At 36.1% G+C, this 22,155-nt stretch overlaps 1 protein-coding gene across 5 annotated transcripts in view; it reads right to left on the bottom strand.

Moving 5' to 3' along the window:
• The window catches only part of SNX7 (sorting nexin 7), a 105,447-nt gene that overhangs the window by 41,452 nt on the left and 41,840 nt on the right, over nucleotides 1-22,155 (bottom strand). For 4 of the 5 annotated variants that reach the window (XM_063624349.1, XM_063624347.1, XM_063624348.1 and 1 more), the window contains one exon: nucleotides 20,284-20,370. In XM_063624349.1, the coding sequence (XP_063480419.1) occupies nucleotides 20,284-20,370 (87 nt within the window). Of the gene's footprint in view, nucleotides 1-16,236; nucleotides 16,410-20,283; nucleotides 20,371-22,155 lie in introns of those variants that run through there. The other variant, XM_063624350.1, reaches the window with a different exon arrangement.

Here is a 22,155-nt window from a genome sequence, read left to right as displayed (position 1 = left end):
AAAAATCAGTACAAAAAATTACAATATAAATGAAAAATAAAGACTAATTTCCCGAATAAGAAGTTCCTATAAATCAGAAAGACAGAGATCAAGAATAGAGAAAATATAATGAACAAAAACCAGACACTGACAGATAAAAGCAATACAAATTTCACTTAAATATATAAAGCAATGCTTAACCCTACTCATCAGATGAGAAATGCAAATTTTTTTTATTATTATTACACTTTAAGTTTTAGGGTACATGTGCACAATGTGCAGGTTTGTTACATATGTATACATGTGCCATGTTGGTGTGTTGCACCCATTAACTCGTCATTTAGCATTAGGTATACCTCCTAATGCTATCCCTCCCCCCTCCCCCCACCCCACAACAGTCCCCGGAGTGTGATGTTCCCCTTCCTGTGTCCATGTGTTCTCATTGTTCAATTCCCACCTATGAGTGAGAACATGCGGTGTTTGGTTTTTTGTCCTTGCGATAGTTTACTGAGAATGATGGTTTCCAGTTTCATCCATGTCCCTACAAAGGACATGAACTCATCATTTTTTATGACTGCCTAGTATTCCATGGTGTATGTGTGCCACATTTTCTTAATCCAGTCTATCATTGTTGGACCTTTGGGTTGGTTCCAAGTCTTTGCTATTGTGAATAGTGCCACAATAAACATATGTGTGCATGTGTCTTTATAGCAGCATGATTTATAGTCCTTTGGGTATATACCCAGTAATGGGATGGCTGGGTCAAATGGTATTTCTAGTTCTAGATCCCTGAGGAATCACCACACTGACTTCCACAATGGTTGAACTAGTTTACAGTCCCATCAACAGTGTAAAAGTGTTCCTATTTCTCCACATCCTCTCCAGCACCTGTTGTTTCCTGACTTCTTAATGATGGCCATTCTAATTGGTGTGAGATGGTATCTCATTGTGGTTTTGATTTGCATTTCTCTGATGGCCAGTGATGATGAGCATTTTTTCATGTGTTTTTTTGGCTGCATCAATGTCTTCTTTTGAGAAGTGTCTGTTCATGTCCTTCGCCCACTTTTTGATGGGGTTGTTCTTTTCTTGTAAATTTGTTTGAGTTCATTGTAGATTCTGAATATTAGCCCTTTGTCAGATGAGTAGGTTGCAAAAATTTTCTCCCATTTTGTAGGTTGCCTGTTCACTCTGATGGTAGTTTCTTTTGCTGTGCAGAAGCTCTTTAGTTTAATTAGATCCCATTTGTCAATTTTGGCTTTTGTTGCCATTGCTTTTGGTGTTTTAGACATGAAGTCCTTGCCCATGCCTATGTCCTGAATGGTAATGCCTAGGTTTTCTTCTAGGGTTTTTATGGTTTCAGGTCTAACATGTAAGTCTTTAATCCATCTTGAATTAATTTTTGTATAAGGTATAAGGAAGAGATCCAGTTTCAGCTTTCTACATATGGCTAACCAGTTTTCGCAGCACCATTTATTAAATAGGGAATCCTTTCCCCATTGCTTGTTTTTGTCAGGTTTGTCAAAGATCAGATAGTTGTAGATATGTGGCGTTATTTCTGAGGACTCTGTTCTGTTCCATTGATCTATATCTCTGTTTTGGTACCAGTACCATGCTGTTTTGGTTACTGTAGCCTTGTAGTATACTTTGAAGTCAGGTAGCGTGATGCCTCCAGCTTTGTTCTTTTGGCTTAGGATTGACTTGGTGATGCGGACTCTTTTTTGGTTCCATATGAACTTTAAAGTAGTTTTTTCCAATTCTGTGAAGAAAGTCATTGGTAGCTTGATGGGGATGGTAATGAATCTATAAATTACCTTGGGCAGTATGGCCATTTTCACGATATTGATTCTTCCAACCCATGAGCATGGAATGTTCTTCCATTTGTTTGTATCCTCTTTTATTTCATTGAGCAGTGGTTTGTAGTTCTCCTTGAAGAGGTCCTTCACGTCCCTTGTAAGTTGCATTCCTAGGTATTTTATTCTCTTTGAAGCAATTGTGAATGGGAGTTCACTCATGATTTGGCTCTCTGTTTGTCTGTTATTGGTGTACAAGAATGCCTGTGATTTTTGTACATTGATTTTGTATCCTGAGACTTTGCTGAAGTTGCTTATCAGCTTAAGGAGATCTGGGGCTGAGACAATGGGGTTTTCTAGACATACAATCATGTCATCTGCAAACAGGGACAATTTGACTTCCTCTTCTCCTAACTGAATACCCTTTATTTCCTTCTCCTGCCTGATTGTCCTGGCCAGAACTTCCAGCACTATGTTGAATAGGAGTGGTGAGAGAGGGCATCCCTGTCTTGTGCCAGTTTTCAAAGGGAATGCTTCCAGTTTTTGCCCATTCAGTATGATATTGGCTGTGGGTTTGTCATAGATAGCTCTTATTATATTTTGAGATACGTCCCATCAATACCTAATTTATTGAGAGTTTTTAGCATGAAGGTTGCTGAATTTTGTCAAAGGCCTTTTCTGCATCTATTGAGATAATTATGTGGTTTTTGTCTTTGGTTCTGTTTATATGCTGGATTATATTTATTGATTTGCGTATGTTGAACCAGCCTTGCATCCCAGGGATGAAGCCCATTTGATCATGATGGATAAGCTTTTTGATGTGCTGCTGGATTTGGTTTGCCAGTATTTTATTGAGGATTTTTGCATCAATGTTCATCAAGGATATTGGTCTGAAATTCTCTTTTTTGGTTGTGTCTCTGCCTGGCTTTGGCATCAGAATGATGCTGGCCTCATAAAAGGAGTTAGGGAGGATTCCCTCTTTTTCTATTGATTGGAATAGTTGAAATGCAAAATTAAGCCTACAAGGGGATATCATTTTTCACTTTTGAGGTGGCAACAATTCTACGGTTTGATATCTCCCCTTAACAAGACTGGGGGTGGAAGGTACAGGAATAAGCCAGCTGGTGAGAATGTAAAGTAGCTTTTCTGTGGACAGCAGCTGGGTGGTAACAAGAACAGCAGCAGCAGAAGAGCTAATTCTTTTATCCCTTCCTATGGGCCAGGCAATATTCTAACCATCCTACATGGGTTAATACATTTAGCACTATGAGCTAGGTACTATTATTATCCCTAATCCACGAAGTAAGAAACTGAGGCATGGAGAAGTTAGCTAATTTGCTCAAGATCACTCATCTAGTAAAGGGTTATCAAAACTAAATATCCTCCGATTTAGCAATTTCACTTCTAAGTATTCTAAAGATCTACTGGTATACTTACAAATAACATGTACAAAATTCTTCAGCAAAGCATTATTTACAGTCACAAAATATCAGAAATAAATATTTACCAGCAGGGGTCAGGTTAAATAAATTCTGCAAAGCCATACAACGGGATATCATGTAGCTGTAAAACACCAATAAATGGAATGATCTCCAAGATATCTTATTACATTAAAAAAGCAAAGTGCAGAAATCTTTAGAGTGTATTAACACATGCATTAAAAAGTCAGAATGTATAATGGTATTTATTGTATATCCTTAAAGAAAGTGGAAGGCTACAGAAGTAACTAATAGGACGTGCTTATATTAATAACATGGGTAGTGGGACTTGGGAGAATAGGATATTGGGATGAGCACACTTTTCACTGGGTGTGTTTTCTAAATTTATGAATTTTGAGCCATGTGAATATGTTATCTTTTCAAATAAATAATAATTTGGGGTTATTTTATAAGCAATGCACTAATTAGTTATGTTAGAGATGGAGACTATATATCTTATGGGATGAATGAAATGTTGAACTACCTAATGTTATATAAATGAGTAGTGGTGGTTGGGAAGTAATATTTGTAGGGACACGTTACATCTGGATTCAGAAAATAAGGCATAAAAATGGAGACTCTGAGTTCCTTTTTCCTGATGTGTTTATATATTTCCTCTTCCAATAAAAGTGTCAGATGATAAAAGAAGTATTGAAAATGCATGTGAAAGTGGAAAAGGTGTTATTTCTATATTAATGTATTATTTAATATATACTAAAAATCACACATTCATGTGGGATCTTGACTCAAAGTTAATCTAAATATTGTAACTAAAAATTTGACATTGGACAAAAACTATGTTTTTTGGTGAGGGACCTTCTTCAGGAAGTGTGTTAGGGAAGCCTTACATTTGCACTTCTATGTGCAATAAGTAATTAGCACATCTGGCACTTCTCTCACCATCTGATCTATGTGCATGCCCCTTTCATTTCCTCATTTATGGAGTGCCCATTATATGTCTTGCATTTTCCTGGCACAAGGGTCTGCAACAGCTCTTTAAATGCATTAAGGTTTATTTTGAATGCATTTCACGGATATCTGTCTTTTCTCTTACTAAGTTTACATTAAAAGCTTCTAAATAAGAAAGTCTCAGAAGCAACAAAATCTGCCTCCTGGTAAGGACACTATCTTTGTAATTTTGTGTATTTTGAAAATGCCTCTTACCCTCTCCCTACCCACACTGCTTATGAGAACCACTGACATACATTAAGGAAAGAAACTGTACCTCCTTAACTCATTTCATACCCTCTTTGTGACTGAGAGATAAACAAGGCAGGTCAATTTAACCTAAAATAAACACTATTAAGACTGCCAGTTCACTGTAATAAAATATTTCAAGTCACCAATGATGTTCTGGCAAAGAGAATTTATCACATGCGAACTCTGATTGGTATTAATTATTTGAAGCATGTTGGTAAGTATTTTCTGAGGATTGTTCTGGGATTAGATATAGCGGTTTCTGCAATGGGTAAAGCAGTAGTAGGCTATTTACAAGTATTGTCTTGGAATATAGTTTTCAAGTCCTGGAATATAGTTAATAGCACAATTTCTGAAGTTCTGCTTCAAAAATTCCTGCATGTGCAATGTTGTTCAAGTAATTCTATTTCTCTTTTCCTCAACTGTGACATTTATAAAACATAAAAAACTTATAAAATGAGGAAAATAATAGTACCTACACCCCATTGTATTGTGTGAGACTTAATACACATAGAACATTTAGGACTCTGCCTGGCACGTCGTGAGTGCTTAAGAAATGTTAGCTATTACTATTATTATCATCAATTAGTTTTAGTATGACTTGTTCATCTAGTTAACACATAATTCTATATAATAATTCCTTGAAAGAAAAAAAGACTTTCAACTCTCTGAGATAATTATAACTCTATGTATTTCAAAGCATTTCCTAGTGGCAATTTACAATTTATTATGAAATCCAAGTATATTTTTTTAAAGAAGATAAAAGAAGAAAATACCAAACTTTTATTCCTTTTTGCTTTTAGTAGTAGATAATTGTTACTTGCCTTAAAATTTTCTCATCTTCCTATGTATTTCAAAGCATTTCCAAGTTGCAATTTATAATTTATTATGAAATCTAAGTATATTTTTTAAAGAGGATAAAAGAAGAAAACACCAAACTTTTATTCCTTTTTGCTTTGATTTTAGTAGCAGATAATTGTTACTTGCCTTAAAATTTTCTCATCTCCATGGACTTCAGACCCACCCGTTGGGAAAAAAAAAATTGTAGTTATGATACATCAGGGAGTACAGAGTTAGGTTACAACTCTGGCTCTTCTATTTAACTAGCTGTATAACTGTGAGCAAATCACTTAACTTTCTTATCAAAATCTCCACTACTACCTTCTTTTTTTATGCCATCATCACCCCCTACTCATGGTATTGGATTCAACACAGCTTTCTGTTTTCCCATGCAGGAAACATAGTGAGCATTTGAGAGCAACTATAAACTCTTCCTTTCTCTTTTCCCTTCATGAACAACTCAGCTCTAAAGGTTAATCATTGCAGGTAAAACAAGACTAATGTCCACACTGATGGAGAAAAGGAGGCAAAGTCACGGTGGCCTAGCACAGATTGTCAAAGCAGCGAGATGAGGAGGTAGTTGCTGCAAACAGTGGCCTAGAGTAGGGAGTAACTGCCCAAGTAGGATGAAGAGGGCACCATATGGGGATAGGAGGCAAACCTAGCATGGGGAAACAGAAGTGTGGTAAAGAGGAGGTATGGCCCTTGCAGGGTGTGAAAGCCCAAGTGGAGTGGAAAGTGCCACCAACTTAGGAAAGATGACTTGGGCTATACAGGATTGGTTATATACAGGGGGATTAATCAAATAAGTAGATAGAAAAAAGATGACAGCCTGTCTCTCACTGTCAGAAAGGGAACTACAAATACGGAAAATAAAAGATATCAAGAATGAATCCTTATAACTAGATTAAAATTGGAGGCATTGGTGTAAATTCATTGTTTTAATATATATGTAAATACACAAATAAATCATAGATCTAAATATGTGTGTGTGTGTGAATATGATTAAACAGACATACTCCCTAGCTCTGCTCATACAGAAGGTCTTAGATAGTGATACCTCAATAGCAGTGAACACATCTAATGCCAAGATATTGTATTCTAAATATAACTTTTTCTACCAAAAGGAACCAGGGCTCATTAGAGAAATAAGTGATTCCAGGGCTGAGCCAGGTAAAGCATATGAGAGTCAGAATGTTTTGTTGTATCAGAAGCAAAAAGGTGATCAAAATGATGTGAACACATCAAAAGGGCATAGAAGCCAGCTTGAAGATGGTCCCACTCATCAAATTTGGGAAACTCGTGCATCAAAACAAGTAATGATAATAAAACCCACGTCCTAAAATAAAAACAAATTCATACATGAATAAATTGAAAGTTAAAGTACGATAAGGCATGAGATCATCAGTCTCAAAGACGCTCCCCACAAAACACTTATTAATTACATTGGAAAAAGAATGATTTTTATAGTGGAGAAGCTGGACGGATATTGCCTTAATCAGTGATCAAAGGGCACAGAATCATTAATGGGACAAATAAACATCATGTACTACCTAAAAGGAATCAATGAAAGGATCACAGTAACACTTAAGTGACATTCCTGTCAAAGACTGATAATATAAATCTAAGCTTAAGGAAATATGAAACAAGTTAAAATAGGAGGCATTCTACAAAATAATCTTCAAATGTAGAATGGCCATGAAAGTCAAGGGAAGATGAAAGACTGTTCCAGACTGAAGGAGACATCTAACTAAATACTGTCAAAAAAAATTAGAGAACTGGTGAAACTTGAATGGATCTGAGCATTTGATAATATAAATATATCAATAATTTATTGATACTGATGGTTGTACTATAGTTATATAGGAAAATATTCTTGTTTGTAAGAAACACACTATTCAAAGCTTATTAGACTTACAACTTATTCTCCAATGGTTCAAAGGAAATGTAGGCCTTTGAAGTGTACTTACAACTTTTCTGTAAGTTTGTCACTTTGAAATGAATTTAAAAACACGTAACACATCAAATCACAACTCTTCCCTACTTGAAACCCTTCAGGGGCTCTCCACTGCAAACAGAAGAAAACTCAAGGCCTACATGTTCTTCGTCTGCTCGCTTTCAGTCCTCATGCCACAGTGCTGCACCTCTGTCCTTCATATTCTAGCTACTTGCAACCTAACAAAGCTCCTGGAACATGTGAATTCATTCTCATTTCAGAGGATCATGGCTTTTCCTCCTTCTTCCAACACTGGTGCTCCAGAATTTGGATCAATGGCCCCTTATGATGATTCAGCTCTCTTCTCAAGGTCATCTCCTCAGAAAGGCCTTCTCTGATCACTCTAGATACTTCCCCTCCTGGTATTCTTTATCGTGTTACCTTGTTTTATTCTCTTTATAGCACTAATCACGGTCTAAAATTATCATATTCATTTAATTTTTTTTACTTATTTTCAGCCTTCTTCCACTAGAGAATAAGCTCCTAGGGAGACGGGCTTTTTCAGTCTTCTTAAGGAGCTAAGAACTATTTGCCGACTGACTCTCTAGGACTCAATTTTCCCATCCACAAAAATGGGAACAAATTACTACCTATCACACAGGATTAGACATTGGCTGATATATGTGAATGCTTAGCATAGTGCCTGGCATACAACATGTACTAAACAGATGTTAAATATGCTTATAAAATGAAAGCACTAGTTTGGGTCTAGAAATTCTCTGAAAGTTGAATGGCCATGTGATTGGGGCATTGATACCACCCTAAATTGACTATTGACTAAGATTCACCAGAGAGAAAAGGCTTACTCTCCAAAGTCTACTAATTATACAACTATACATCATTTTATCGTACTGTGCTTTTCCGTGCTTTGCAGGTATTCCATTTTTTCTCTAACAAATTGAAGCTTTGTGACAACCCTGCACTGAGTAAGCCTACCAGCATCATTTTTCCAACAACATGTGCCTACTTCACGTGTCTGTGTCACATTTTGGTAATTCTTACAATACTTCAAACTTTTTCATTATTATCATATCTGTGATGGTGATCTGTGATAAGCAGTCTTTGATGTTACCACTGTAATTTGGAAGGGGGGGAATTGTGTCCATATAAAGTAGTGAATCTAATCCATAAATGTGTATGTTCTGACTGTATCACTGAACATTCTCCTGTCTCTGTTCCTCTCCTTCGTATTCCCTGAGAGACAATAATATTGAAATACGACCAATTAATAACCCTACAATGGCTTTTATGTGTTCAAGTGAAAGAAAGAATTGAGCATCTCTTACTTTAAATCAAAAGCTACAAATGATTAAAGTTAGTGAGGAAGGCATTTCAAAAGCTGAGATTGGATGCAAGCTAGGCCTCTTGCACAGAACAGTTAGACAAGTTCTGAATGCAAAGAAAAAGTTCTTGGAAGAAATTAAAAATGCTATTCCAATAAACACATGAATTAAAAGAAAGCAAAAAAAAAAAAAAAAAGCCTTATTGCTGATATGGAGAAAGTTTTAGTGGTCTGAATAGAAGATCAAACCAGCCATAACATTCCCTTAAGCCAAAGCTTAATCCAGAGCAATGCCCTAACTCTTCAATTTTATGAAGGCTGGGAGAAGTGAGGAAGTTGGAGAGGAAATGTTTGAAGCTAGCAGAGGTTGTCCACTAGGTTTAAGGAAAGAAGGAAGCTGTCTCTGTAACATAAAAATGCAAGATGAAGCAACAAATGCTGATGCAGAAGTTATAACAAGTTATCCAGAAGATCGAACTATGATCATTGATAAGGATGGCTACACTACAAACAACAGATTTTCAATGTAGACAAGTTTGTTTTTTTGTTGTTGTTGTTGTTGTTTTTCCTGGGACAGAGTTTCGCTCTTGTTGCCCAGGCTGGAGTGCAATGGCACGATCTCAGCTCACTGCAACCTCTGCCTCCTAGGTTTAAGCAATACTCCTGCCTTAGCCTCCTGGGTAGCTGGCATTACAGGCATGTGCCACTATATCTGGCTAATTTTGTATTTTTAGTAGAGACAGGGTTTCTCCATGTTGGTCAGGCTCATCTCCAACTCCCAACCTCAGGTGATGCGCCCGCCTCGGCCTCCCAAAGTGCTGGGATTACAGGTGTGAGCCACCGTGCCCAGCTGACAAAAGTTCTATATTGGAAGAAGATGCTATCTAAGACTTTCATAGCTAGAGAGGAAAAGTCAATGCCTAGCTTTAAAGGACAGCCTGACTCTCTTGTTAGGAGCTAATGTAGTTGGTGATTTTAAGTTGAAGCCAATGCCTGTTTACCATTCTGATAATCCTAGTGCCCTTAAGAATTACTCTAAATCTACTCTGCCTGTGCTCCACACCTGAAATAACAAAGCCTGGATGACAGTGTTATCTGTTTATAGTATGGTTTACTGAATATTTTAAGTCCACTCTTGAGATCTACTGCTCAGGAAAAAAGATTCCTTTCAAAATATTGCTGTTTATTGACAATGTACTTGGTCACTGAAGAACTCTGACAGAAATGTACAAGGGGATTAATACTGCTTTCATGCCAGCTAATGTAACTTCCATAGTCCATGAGTCAGTGAGTCATTTAGACTTTCGAGTCTTATTATTTAAGAAATACATTTTGTAAGGCTGTAGCTGCCATAGATAGTGATTCCCTTGATGGAACTGAGTAAACTGAAAATCTTCTGGAAAGAATACACCATTCTAGGTTCCATGAAAAATATATGGGATCCACGGGAACAGATCAAAGTATTAACATTTATAGGAATTTGGAAGAAGCTGATTCTAACTCTTATAGATGACTTTCAGCAAAGGGTTCAAGACTTCAGTGGAGGAAGTAACTGCAGGTGTGGCAGAAATAGTAGAGAACTATAATTAGAAGTAGAGCCTCAAGAGATGACTGAATTGCTACAATCTCATGACAGAATTTGAACAGATGAGAAGTTGCTTCCTTATGGATGAGCAAATAAAGTGATTTCTTGAGGCAGGATCTACTCCTGGTGAAGACGCTGTGAACAAAGAACTCAGAATATTACGAAAACTTAGTTGATACAGCAGTGGCAAGTTTTGAAAGGATTGGCTCCAATTTCAAAAGCAGTTCTGTGGGTAAAATGCTATCCAACAACATTGCATGCTACGGGAATTCACTGGTGAAAGGAAAATCAATCTCTGCAGCAAACTTCCTTGTTCTCATATTTTAAGAAATTGCCATAGCTACCCCAATCTTCATCAACCACCACGTGATCAGTCAGCAGCCATCAACATAAAGGAAAGACACTCTACCAGCAAAAAGATTACAGCTCTCTGAAGGCTCATATGATCATTAGCATTTTTAACAATGACATCTTTTTTAACTAAATTATGTACATGTTTTACACATAATGCTATTGCATATCTAATAGACTACAGTATAGTGCAAACATAACTTTTATATCCACTAGGAAACCAAAAATTTCTTGTGACTTGCTTTATTGTGGCAGTCTGAAACTGAACACAGTATCTCCAAGGTATGCCTGTAATAAATCAAAATGCATTTAATTTATTGATATCCAAATGTGCTAGAGGAAAATTACTGGTTCTCTATTTGGTGGGAATACAATTTTTGATTTTTAGTACTAAACTATTTATACTTTAGGCCAGTCCTGTAATCCCAGCACTTTGGGAGGTCAAGGCAGGCGATCACTTGAGGTCAGTTCGAGATCCAGCCCGGCCAACATGGCGAAACCCTGTCTTTACTAAAAAAATACAAAAATTAGCTGGGCGTGGTGGGGTGTACCTGTAATCCCCACTACTTGGGAGGCGGAGGCAGGAGAATCGCTTGAACCCAGGAGACAGAGGTTGCAGGGAGCCAAGATTGCACCACTGCCCTCCAGCCTGGGTGACAGAGCTAGATTCTGTCTCAAAATAATAACTAAATAATGTTTTATAACACCATGATGAATTATCTAACATTTTACATATTCATACTATAACTTACCAAAATTTTTACTAACACAAGTCCTAGATTTATAAACATTAATTCATCTTCAAAAAAATTCTGTAAGCGTAATTTCTGCATATTAATGGATAAAGAATAGTTAATGTCTGATTAAGGTCACAAGTTAAATAAAAGTGAATCAAAGCCTTCTCCTGGCTTCTAATTCCCAGTGTGTTACTGCTCTAAGCATTATGAAATGTTTATTAAGTGCCCAGGCAGGGCCAGGAGTGAAAGAGATATGTACGACAGATCCTTAGGACATATTTCTTATTAACAAAAAGTCTAAATTAAAAAGAAATTGAATCTGGTTGGAGTTTCTATATAGGAAAGCTATTTAAACTTTCTATCTATGGCAGGCAAACCCCATAAAACACACCACAAATCCAAAGGACACCATAAGTAGAATTTCTTAAAACCCTGAGAAGAAATGACTGGAATTTTAAACTACCCCTTTTACTTGTCCATCTGTTACTTTTTCAGTTGCGGTTAAGGCAACAGAAAAAAAAAAAAAAAAATCTTCCTAGAGAAAGACACAGAGCTTAGTCTTTCTTTAGAAAAGAAAGACTAAGAAATTATCTGCAACATTGTCACACTGCCTGTCTCTTTCCACTGTCTTTGTCTTCTTCCTTCTTCTCCCCTTTCACCCTCACCCACCACAAACATACACAGGCCTTATTCATCAAGACTGTACATTTATATGTTCTACTTTAAATTAGCAAACCTTAATATGCAGTTACTTCCCTAAGCAAATTTCATTGGTAAAATTTTGAAAATAGTACAGTATTTTTCACCTCACCCTCTAATATCTCTTGACAAGTTTTCTGGGTGATGGTTACATGAGTCATTTCGTGTTCAGGTTTGTGTTCATGACAGACATGCTGCTGTTTATGAATTTCAAAAGAAATGACTAAAAACACACTTGGGCAGGGTGGGTCACAATATGTTGTAAGAAATGTGTGGTCTTTAAAATGATTTGGAATACTTTACCTCTAGTTCTTATTAATTTGTTTCTAATTTATTCCCTATTAGATTCCATATTCCATATAAGAGAGCTTCCACAATTGTACTCTACAAGTTTAAAGACAGAAAGTAAAGACATTAGTGCAATGAGAACATGAGAGTAAGGAAAAAAACAAGGTAAAGCCAAGGGTGAGTTTGACACACAAAAGACACACTTGCCAGACAGAAGTGGATCAGAACTGGGGCTCTCAATAGTCTAGTAACTACTGTAAAAAGTGAGATAAATGGGATAAGATCAGGTATAAAACCCAAGATGTGTATAAGCTGAAAATACACTAGCTACTCAGGAGAAATGAAACCATATTGCTGGTGCTGAGATGTAAATGAAAGCTTTTTCATGAGGTCTCAAAAAGAAAAATATAAAATAGTGCTGTTGATGTTTATCATAAATAGATTTATGGTTCTCCTTAAAATGTCCTTCTGATGCATCAATGGTACAACATCGAGTGAGTTGAGTTAAAATAATTCCACAGGAGTCCAAAGCACAACCTCTGAATAGTCTTCATAAATTCAGATACAATTTAAAGTATCTATGCAACTGCCTAGAGCGACCAGGTAGGGCAAATGGGAGTAGTCACTACACAGCTAAAGCTAATTGCTGCCTCGCTTTTTCTTTTTTCTTATTTTAACACTGTGGAGGTCTCACAAGCAGGACTGCAGTTAACACTTTCCAAACTTTGATCTAGAAGAACGAAACTAATACATACTTCAAAGAAAGTTCCTTTAATATTGTTTATAGAAATATTTACAATCTAAACCTGGTTAGGCACTGGGCTAAGGTTTCAATATGCTCATTTAACAACACTCTACGGAAGGTATTACCCACATCTCTCACAGTTGAGTAAACTAAAGTATGGAGAATGTTAAGTAACTTGGCCCAGAACTACAAAGGCAGGAAGTGGCCTCTGCCACAAAATGCTGTGTTTAAATTACACACAACTCTGCAACTGGGATTAAGACCTTATATTAAAAACTTTACAGAGACTGCTCTGTTGGGAAGTGCCAGGGGCACAAAAATAAATGACAGAGAGAAAAATCCAATATGGTAAAGTTCCAACTAGAGATCTCAGGCTCAACAGACTCCTATTCATAAGGTAGATATGATGATTTTTGCAAATTAATCAAATATTCATTATTATCCTTTACAAGTTTATATAAATAGGAGAACACAGTTTTGCTTTTGTACCTACCACTCAAGCCAATGAAGCCTTGAATGAGACAGGGCTGCCCGAGAAGACATAGAGGGAGAGGAACTCTAGGCACTCCCTGGTACTTTCTTCTGGGAGGAGCTGGCTGCTGAGGGCCTTCTTGATTATGGCATCACTCATGCACCATTCCAAATTCCCGGCCAGCTGTGTGTGTGCAAACCCACTACCCTGCTGCACTGTCTGTGGCCAGCATTTATTAGTGTTTTACCCAGAATCCATCCTCTACTCTCCACATTACGTTCTGCAAAGGCCCCAGTTTTTTCAGGTATCTGTAACAGGGTGTGTGTTGTAGCTTTTAAGTAAATTCTGATGGCCACATTCCCACTCCATGTGACTGGTTTGATCCTGACTTTTCACAATTCTGACCAATAAGTTTTGAGGAAACGTCAGCCAGGTGCCTTTTAGGATAAACTGATGAATGGAAATATGCAAGAAAAAAAGCCTCTTCTCATCCCACTGGACACTGTCATGTTCTTTACTGCTGTGTGTGTGTGTGTGTATATGTATACATGTGTGGATGCATGTGCATCTGTGCGTGACAGACACATAGCTGTAAACAGACAAAAAGAAGCAGAGTAGAAAATAGATTATATTAGGAAATGAGGCATATAGAAAGGAATAATTTGTAAAAAGTTCAGGAGAGAAGTGAGCCAGAAAATACTTAAGAAAAGGAAGAAGCAACCTTCACCCCTGATCACAAGCAAGGCTCACTATGTCAAAATTGTTTCTTTAAAGCTTCCTAGAATTAGAGAGAAGGCAATCTTGCTCTGTGCACCATTTATACACTACCAAGATCATCTGAAAATTAATAACCTCTATTTAAGGATGAGAGTAAAACACTAGCCAAAAATAGCATGTCATACTGAATAAGGACCAGCTTGAATAATCTGGTATCTGTTTGTATCTACTGAATGTGGCTGTGCAAAATTCCAGACTATGATGATCTTATGAAAATGCATTTCTTTGCTCACATAAATATACTGCTAAACAGCTATGGCATTATATCTAGATCCAACTTTCCAATTCTATGCACATATTGCTAAATGTCAAATGTATTCATATTCATTTATATTTGAATGCTGCTTTGAGTGGAAAACTATAAATCATCCATTCAGAAATAAAAATAAAATAGATATGCAGTATTATTTAGCACCACAGATGAACCTTATTTATTTTACAGTTAAGCAGTGAAGTGAATAAGCATTTTCAAACAGAAGCTCTGACTCTGAAAACTTATAACAAAATGGCAAAACCCACAAGTTTCTCCAAATATCTGAGTTCCCTCATAATCTCAGTTATCATTATACCTTTATCATCCCAGTCAAAAATGATGACTTTCATAGGATGGTATTTATTACATTGAGTATCTTCTTTACTGGTGCACATAATGCAACTCAATTACTCTTGAAATATTTTAATTATCATATATCAAATTGCTTTTTGAAATGCCTCATAAATGGAGAAATGGTTTAAAAAGTTGGATGACCCTAATCAGATCTGTTTAGTTAACCTTACTGGTGCAATGATCTATCACCAGACAAAGCTACATCAAATTCTTTTCCCTTCTCCTCATCAGCCAAAACTTCTGATTCTTCCATTATCACTAATCTCTTAATGTTGAAATATGCCAAGGCTCTAATCAGATTTCTTTCTTCTCTCTTTTCTCATACTTCAATGATCTTGACAAATCTTATAGCTTTAAATACCATCTATTTGCTAATAATTTCCAAATATATATCTTCAGCTGAACCTATGAATTTTCACATGTAACTCCCTACTCAATAGCTCCATTGGGTGACTAATAGGCAAATCAAACTTTACCTTTCCAAATCTGAGAAAATTATCTTCCCCATTAAACCTGTTGTTTCCAATGTCTCCTCATCTCAATTAATGCCAACTATTACCTTCCAGTTGCTCTGTCTAAAACCTCAGAATCATCCTTGCCTCTCCTTATTGGCTCACGATCCACAGCCCACCAAATAGCAAACAGCTCTTCCTATGAAATATACTCAGCTTCTGACCCCTTAACATCACTTCTGCTCTGGTCCAAGCTATTACGTCTCACTGGGAATATTTAAGAGCTACTCTCCAGCTCTGGCTTTCCTCCATCCAATGCACACACCACATGCACATCATCTTGTGCTTTCTCCAAGCACAATAATCATCTTGTAACTTAAATATGATTATGTTACTCCTCTGTTCAACTATTTGCCTATCTCACTGAGACCAAAACCTTACAAAGCTCTATATGGTCTAACCCCTGGTTAGACCTGACTTCATTTCCCACAACTCTTCTACTTGCTCACTTCTTTTCTGCAACACTGGTCTTCTTGCTTCTTCTGGAATGTACAAGCATACTTTCGTTGTGCATGTACTGTCCCCTCTGTCTGAAAGGCTCTTCCCCCAGGTACACATATTACTTAAACATTACCGCCTTGGTAATATTTACTGACCGCTAATCCTAAATTGCACTGCTCCTCAACACTCTGTCTCCTCCACACTTACCACTATATGACAATATATTATAAATTTTAAGAATTTACTCTTTTTTATAACACACTAAAACATAAGCCTCATGAACACCTGGTTTCTTTCCCCAGTGCTGGGAACAGTGATGTTCATATGGTAAATAGTCAACTAACTGCTGGAAATATTTTGTTGAATACCTCTACCTTAAATATCATCTTATCATTATGTAAAGTTGCACACCTCCAAATTTCTTCTTCACTTTTTATTCTGTAGCTCAGTGTAGAGAGTCACGATCTGCCCTGCTGCAAGTTAGAAATGTTAGTTATTGACAACTGGAAACATTGGCTGCCCTTCATTCTTTAAGTGATGTGGATTCTACCCTCTGCCTACCTCTTTCTCATATTAACTCTTCTCTGCAACTCCACTGCCACCTCTTCAGTTCAGGTTCCCACTGGATCCATACTGAGCAAAGGATAAAGTACATATTTCTCAACCTGACAGATAAGGCCTCCTTTCCACCTGACTATAGTCCATCTTTAAGTCACATCCCCTCTTCCTTACTGTACCCTCCCCTCCACACACCAATCTGGTTTAATCAATTTAGCATGCTTTTTGAGCTTCTAAAGCTTTTCATAATATCCGTTCTACCTGAAATATTCCTTGTGCTTTGCAATGAATAATTCCATAGTCATTTTATAGGACCAATCTCAAATTATTACCTCTATACTGTCATCAAAATGCAACAGCTAAAAGCTACTGAGTGCTTACTATGATCCAAGCAATTTATTTGCATTATATAATTTAATCCTTAAACAAGCCTATTAGAAAGGTACGAATAATTTCCTCAACCTATACATGATAAAATGAGGCTGAAAGAAGTTAGAAAACTTGTCCTGGGTCACAAAATTAATAAACAGGTGAGCTAGGATTTGATCTCTGATTTATCAAATTCCAAAGCTTAGATGACAAAACTCTACATGAACAGCTGAACTGACCTTCAAATGAATATTCTGAATGTCTTTACTGACTTAGGTAATTTTGAAACCATTAATTTTATTGCTGTGAGATAAGAACTACAAACCACAAACTCTAAGAAGGAGCCACTTTGCAACTAACCATGTAATGTATCAAGGACTCACTGTCAGATATTATTTTAGTTTGCAGAAAAACACATACCTTTTGTGGGTGTAACTGTGCGATAAGAAAAAGTAACTGTAATGCCATTATTGTTCAAATGCGGGATTATAGGCAAGGTAAAAAGACCAGAGCCCTTGTATTTGCCTACCACAAAACCCACACAAAGGTCACCTGACATAGTCAAATGTCCGCTGGAATGTTACATAACTGCTATCTTTCTACCCAATAACTATAACTCCTCTAATCTTTGCCTTTCTTACTAGAGCTTCATTTCACTGACCTTTTCATTATCAGTTGCTTTGCTGGGTTTGCACGTAGCATCCCACCCAAAGGTGACTTTGATGGAGTCTCTGAAGGCTGCCCCAATGTCTCCATAGAAATGGCCCCAGGGTTGTCTCCAAAATGGCCCTGTCTGAGTTGCCATGGTAAACAACCAGGCAGATTGCTATATTCAGATCTCTGCCAGGGTCGCCATGGTGACTGCAAAGGACGGCTCCTTAGAAGGACCTCACATGGGCACGTTGCCATGGTGACCCTATCCTGCATATTTCTAAGCAACTTCCTTTCAGTCTTTCTGTGACCAATCAAGGCCGGTTCATTTTTAGAGTAACTCTGGTAGATTCCTCCCGAAGATACCATCATAAGGCATAGGGATTTTAAAAGTGAAAAGGCCTATAAACAAATTAATTATTTGAAAATATAAACAGTTCCATTAACAAATCATTAACTCAGTCCCCACAAATTTTAGGAAAAATTTGTTTTGATGATAAACAAAAAAATACCTGCAATGTCTCTGTTAAATGTGTCTGTTTTGAAACTTAATCAATCAAAAGTATCTTACAGAATATAATGCAGATAATTAAAGTTTCAAATTTTTTCAATCTTACAATGTAGCAGCTACGTGGGTATTAAACACTTTATAGTAGACATGACACACACACCCAAGTGAAATCATAAATATATACTGATCAAGTTATAACAAAATATCAAAAAAATCTTATACAGAAGAAGATGAAATATTTGCAAGCCCAGTGGAAAAATAATTTTTTTTTTTTTTAACTGAGTCGGGAAATCCCAGCCATATTTGGACCCAAGCTATTTTTTCCCTTGTGCTTTTGTGTTTGGAACAATCCCGATTAATCTTCTTTTCATTTTAAAACATGAATATAGGCCATTCTTAACATATGCTTGGTTTTTCAGCCATGCTATTATTCTCCTGAAACTTTAGAATATTCTACTGTTTCTAGTATTTCATCAAGAGCAAAATTTTGTCTAACCACTAATTTCGATATCCTTAGTTACTTAACACCTAAAAACAAATTCTAAAATTCAGAAGATGCAATTACAATTTCTATACACATTTGCAGCCTTTCACAGTCAATTCTAATTGACTCTTAACTCTATATATATAGTTAAGAAATATGTGTATATGTACATATATGTATATATATACACACATATGTATATATATGTTTCTTAACTATATATATTGAGAGTGTTAGGAGTCAATTGTTTCTTATTAAATAGAAAAGGTTAACCTGGGATTCTCTCTAAATCATAAAGATGATTTTTCCCTTCAGCACTAGTTCCTCTAGTTCTACATTTTCTGTTATTCTCTCTACAGATTCCTTTCTCCTAATCTGTCCACAGCAGCCCACCACTCCCCACTCACATTACACTGGAGAGAATAGAATTTCAGTTAATATACATAGTCAAGAAACGTGAGAATAATTCATAGTATAATACTTCTAAGTTGCATAGAGACATGCAAGTTAGACTTTGTAGACACAAGGACTCTTTGTATTTGTACTCATCTTTTCTGGTTTTCACAATATTAATTAAATAATGAAATAATTGCACAGTCTGATTTTGTAGAGACTTCATGCTTCAGGCCTTCAATATGCTTGCACAAATCAGAGTAGTCACTGTGGCTTCCACTCATTCCTTCACTACATATTTATTGAGTGACTACCATGTGCCAGGCAGTGCACAAGGGTCTGGGAACACTCCAGCGAACAAATAAAAAAAATCTGCCTTTAAGGAGTTTCAATTATGGAGAGGGAAAGAGAGAGAAAAATACGTAAAGAAAACTAATTAGGAAGTCATATGTTAGTAAGTGATTAAAGTTAGGGAGAAAATTAAAGCAGGGAGGGGGGATGCAGAGTCCTTGGCCAGGTCAGGGCTGAGGAGGCTGCGATACTACAGATTTACAGGGAAGTTTCAAGGACTCCCCCACTCACCTGATGTAAGTGCACTCAATATTGTATTCAATAACAACCTAAATCCTTAAATTTACAGCAAAATATAAAAAATATTTCATAATGCACTCAGCAGAAGTTCATTAGATTAAAAGTCCACTTTTCCCACTTCTATACCTGCTTTCTGATAGGCAGCACTGTCTGAGGCAGGCAAGAGACATCATCACCTCCAGTCCTATTCTGCATTTCAAGAGCTACATACAAACTTAGGCAAATTACTCTACCTTTCAAGTGTCTTCTCACTTTTAAAATGAGAATAATTATTCCAACCTGGTAGTATTACTCTGAAAATGCAAAGATACTAAAATATAAATATAAAAATACCATGGGTAAAATAATCTATATCTAGAATTTGCTTTAGAATACTTCAGTAAAAATGTAAAAATGAGGAGAGACAATAAAAAAGTTGAGAATTAATGAAGCCCAGTTATGAGTATATGAGAGCTCACTATATTTTTAGATCTCATTTTGTTTGAAAATTTCCATAATAAAATATCTTCAGGGAAAGATTACACTTGCAAACACAAAGATATTCCCTTTCATAAAGATTTTAACATACTTAGAAAAAAGTATACAGGAACATTAATGTATATAAATATCTCAAAAAACTAGAAAAAAGTAGATTTACTTACTGAGTACTTACTAGCCTGGAATAAGGCTAGCATTGCCTTGCATACTTTCTTCCAACATATTATCTCCTTTTTACAAAACAATACTTTCCTAATAGTATGAGACATAAGTCAGAAAGGCAGAAAACCATCATTGTGAAGCTTGCAGACTCACATGGTATCCAATGTATAACAGATTTTAGAAAGAAATTTTACGATAATTTGCTGAATGCTTAGAAACAGTCACATAAGGACAATCATGTAAGGACATTGCTAATAAAAATTGTAGACAATGAATTCTATATGATTGTATCAAGAAACTTAAAAACTTACCAGATCAGTATCTGCCTTTTTATACGTCAAAGCTTCAACTTTGGAATCCAGTTCTGCTTGTATTTGGTCTCTTCTTTTCATAACACCCTTTACATTAAAACACACAGATAAAATAGGCTGTACTTAGTTTTAATAATCTTTCCTATAGCAAAAATATATATTTCAGAATATAAATAGCATCTCTTCCCCAAGCCATCAGTCATTTGGGGATATAACACACTTAAAAAGTTGTGTTTTTTTTGTTGTTGTTAATCTCTAAAAACTAAATTGAAAGCAAGTATTTAAGAGGGCTTTTTTCCTATAAATGTTTTATTAGTTTTCCTAACGCACATTTTACCCAATTAAGCATTGTACATATATACTACATTTGATGGAATACGCATGTACAATTCTTCAAAAATAGTAAAGAGCAAAACAAACAAAAAATAGTAGAAGCACTGGAGACATGCACTATGGCATAAACTAGTTACGGGTGGGATGTCACATGGACCATATCTACACTCTGTGGCAACCTTCTTACCTGACTCCAAAGGATCAGATAATGAAACAGGAAATTATGGTAGGAAATCAGAAAATTGAAGTATGCATTCATATCCTAAGCATTTTATTTTAGCTCAAAATATAAACTATTCATCAGTTAGCCAAGCTTTTGATGAGAGATCATAGCCTCCTCTTTGATAGGCATTTCATCTTGTTTTCTTGATTTCATGTTTCAGAGTTATTAAACTTAAAGCACCCACATGAAGAAATTTGAGTGCAGAATTAATCTACATCTTTCATTTTTGCCGAACTTTTACAGTATCTTTAAGTGATTCACGTTTCTTCCGAGACATGTAACTTAGACTTTATGGACACAAGGACTCCTTTTATTTGTACTCATCTTTTACTGGTTTTCACAATATTAAATAATGAAATTCTAATAAGAAGCACAAATGGCCTAAACAGGTTAAGGAAAAAATAAAACTAAGTTTGGACAAGCAAACAATTCAACCAGCTAGAGAAGTACAGGACATAAAAGAGAAGGGCCTTCTGGTGTTTTAAAGAAGAAGGAAAGAAACGACACAAATCAGTTACATGGAGGTCAAACAAGATGGCTCTACACTATTTAAATGATAACCAAAAAGCATTAAGGATTGAGAATCACCTAGTACAGTTTTGCACCTGGTGGAATGACTCTTAAGACATTCAAAGCAGGCCAGGTACAGTAGTTCACACCTATATTACATCTCAGCACTTTGGAAGAAAGAAGTGGGAGGACCACTTGAGCTCAGGAGTTCGAGGCTGTAGTGAGATATGATTATGCCTCTACACTCCAGTCTGTGCAACAAAGTGAGACCACGTCTCTTAAAAAAAAAAAAAAAAAAAAAAAAAAATCAAAGGAAGCTAACATTTTTCCTAGTTGCAAAGAAGTCCATAGAAAATTCAACTAATATCACAAATTCCTTCATATTTACCTCAATGTTTAAATGCCATCAATGTCAAGAAAGCCCTTCCTTTCTTTGACCAAAATGACTCACTCTCTAATTCAGTCCTATTTATTTAAGGTCCGTTTCAAAAAGGATGAAGCACTGGTTTTCATATGCACAAATACATTTTAAGTAAAAGGTTGCTTCAGAGGACAACTGGTGAAAATTATATGAAATTAATCATTTTTATGGAAGGATTATTTTTCATTATTTTAGCTGAAATTGAAGAGAATGTTCCAATATCAAACAGAACAAGAAATACAATATAAGTACTACTTATTATACCCTAGGTGTCTAAAAATTAATTCAATCAAACGAGGACCTATAAAATAATTCTAATTTTTCCATACCCTTAATAATGTAATACTTCAATTACATAATTTCCATCTTGATATAATATAGGAGA

The sequence above is a fragment of the Symphalangus syndactylus genome, chromosome 12 (assembly GCF_028878055.3).
Source record: "Symphalangus syndactylus isolate Jambi chromosome 12, NHGRI_mSymSyn1-v2.1_pri, whole genome shotgun sequence".
Classification (NCBI taxonomy): domain Eukaryota; kingdom Metazoa; phylum Chordata; class Mammalia; order Primates; family Hylobatidae; genus Symphalangus; species Symphalangus syndactylus.
This window is presented reverse-complemented; position numbering and strand designations above follow the sequence as displayed.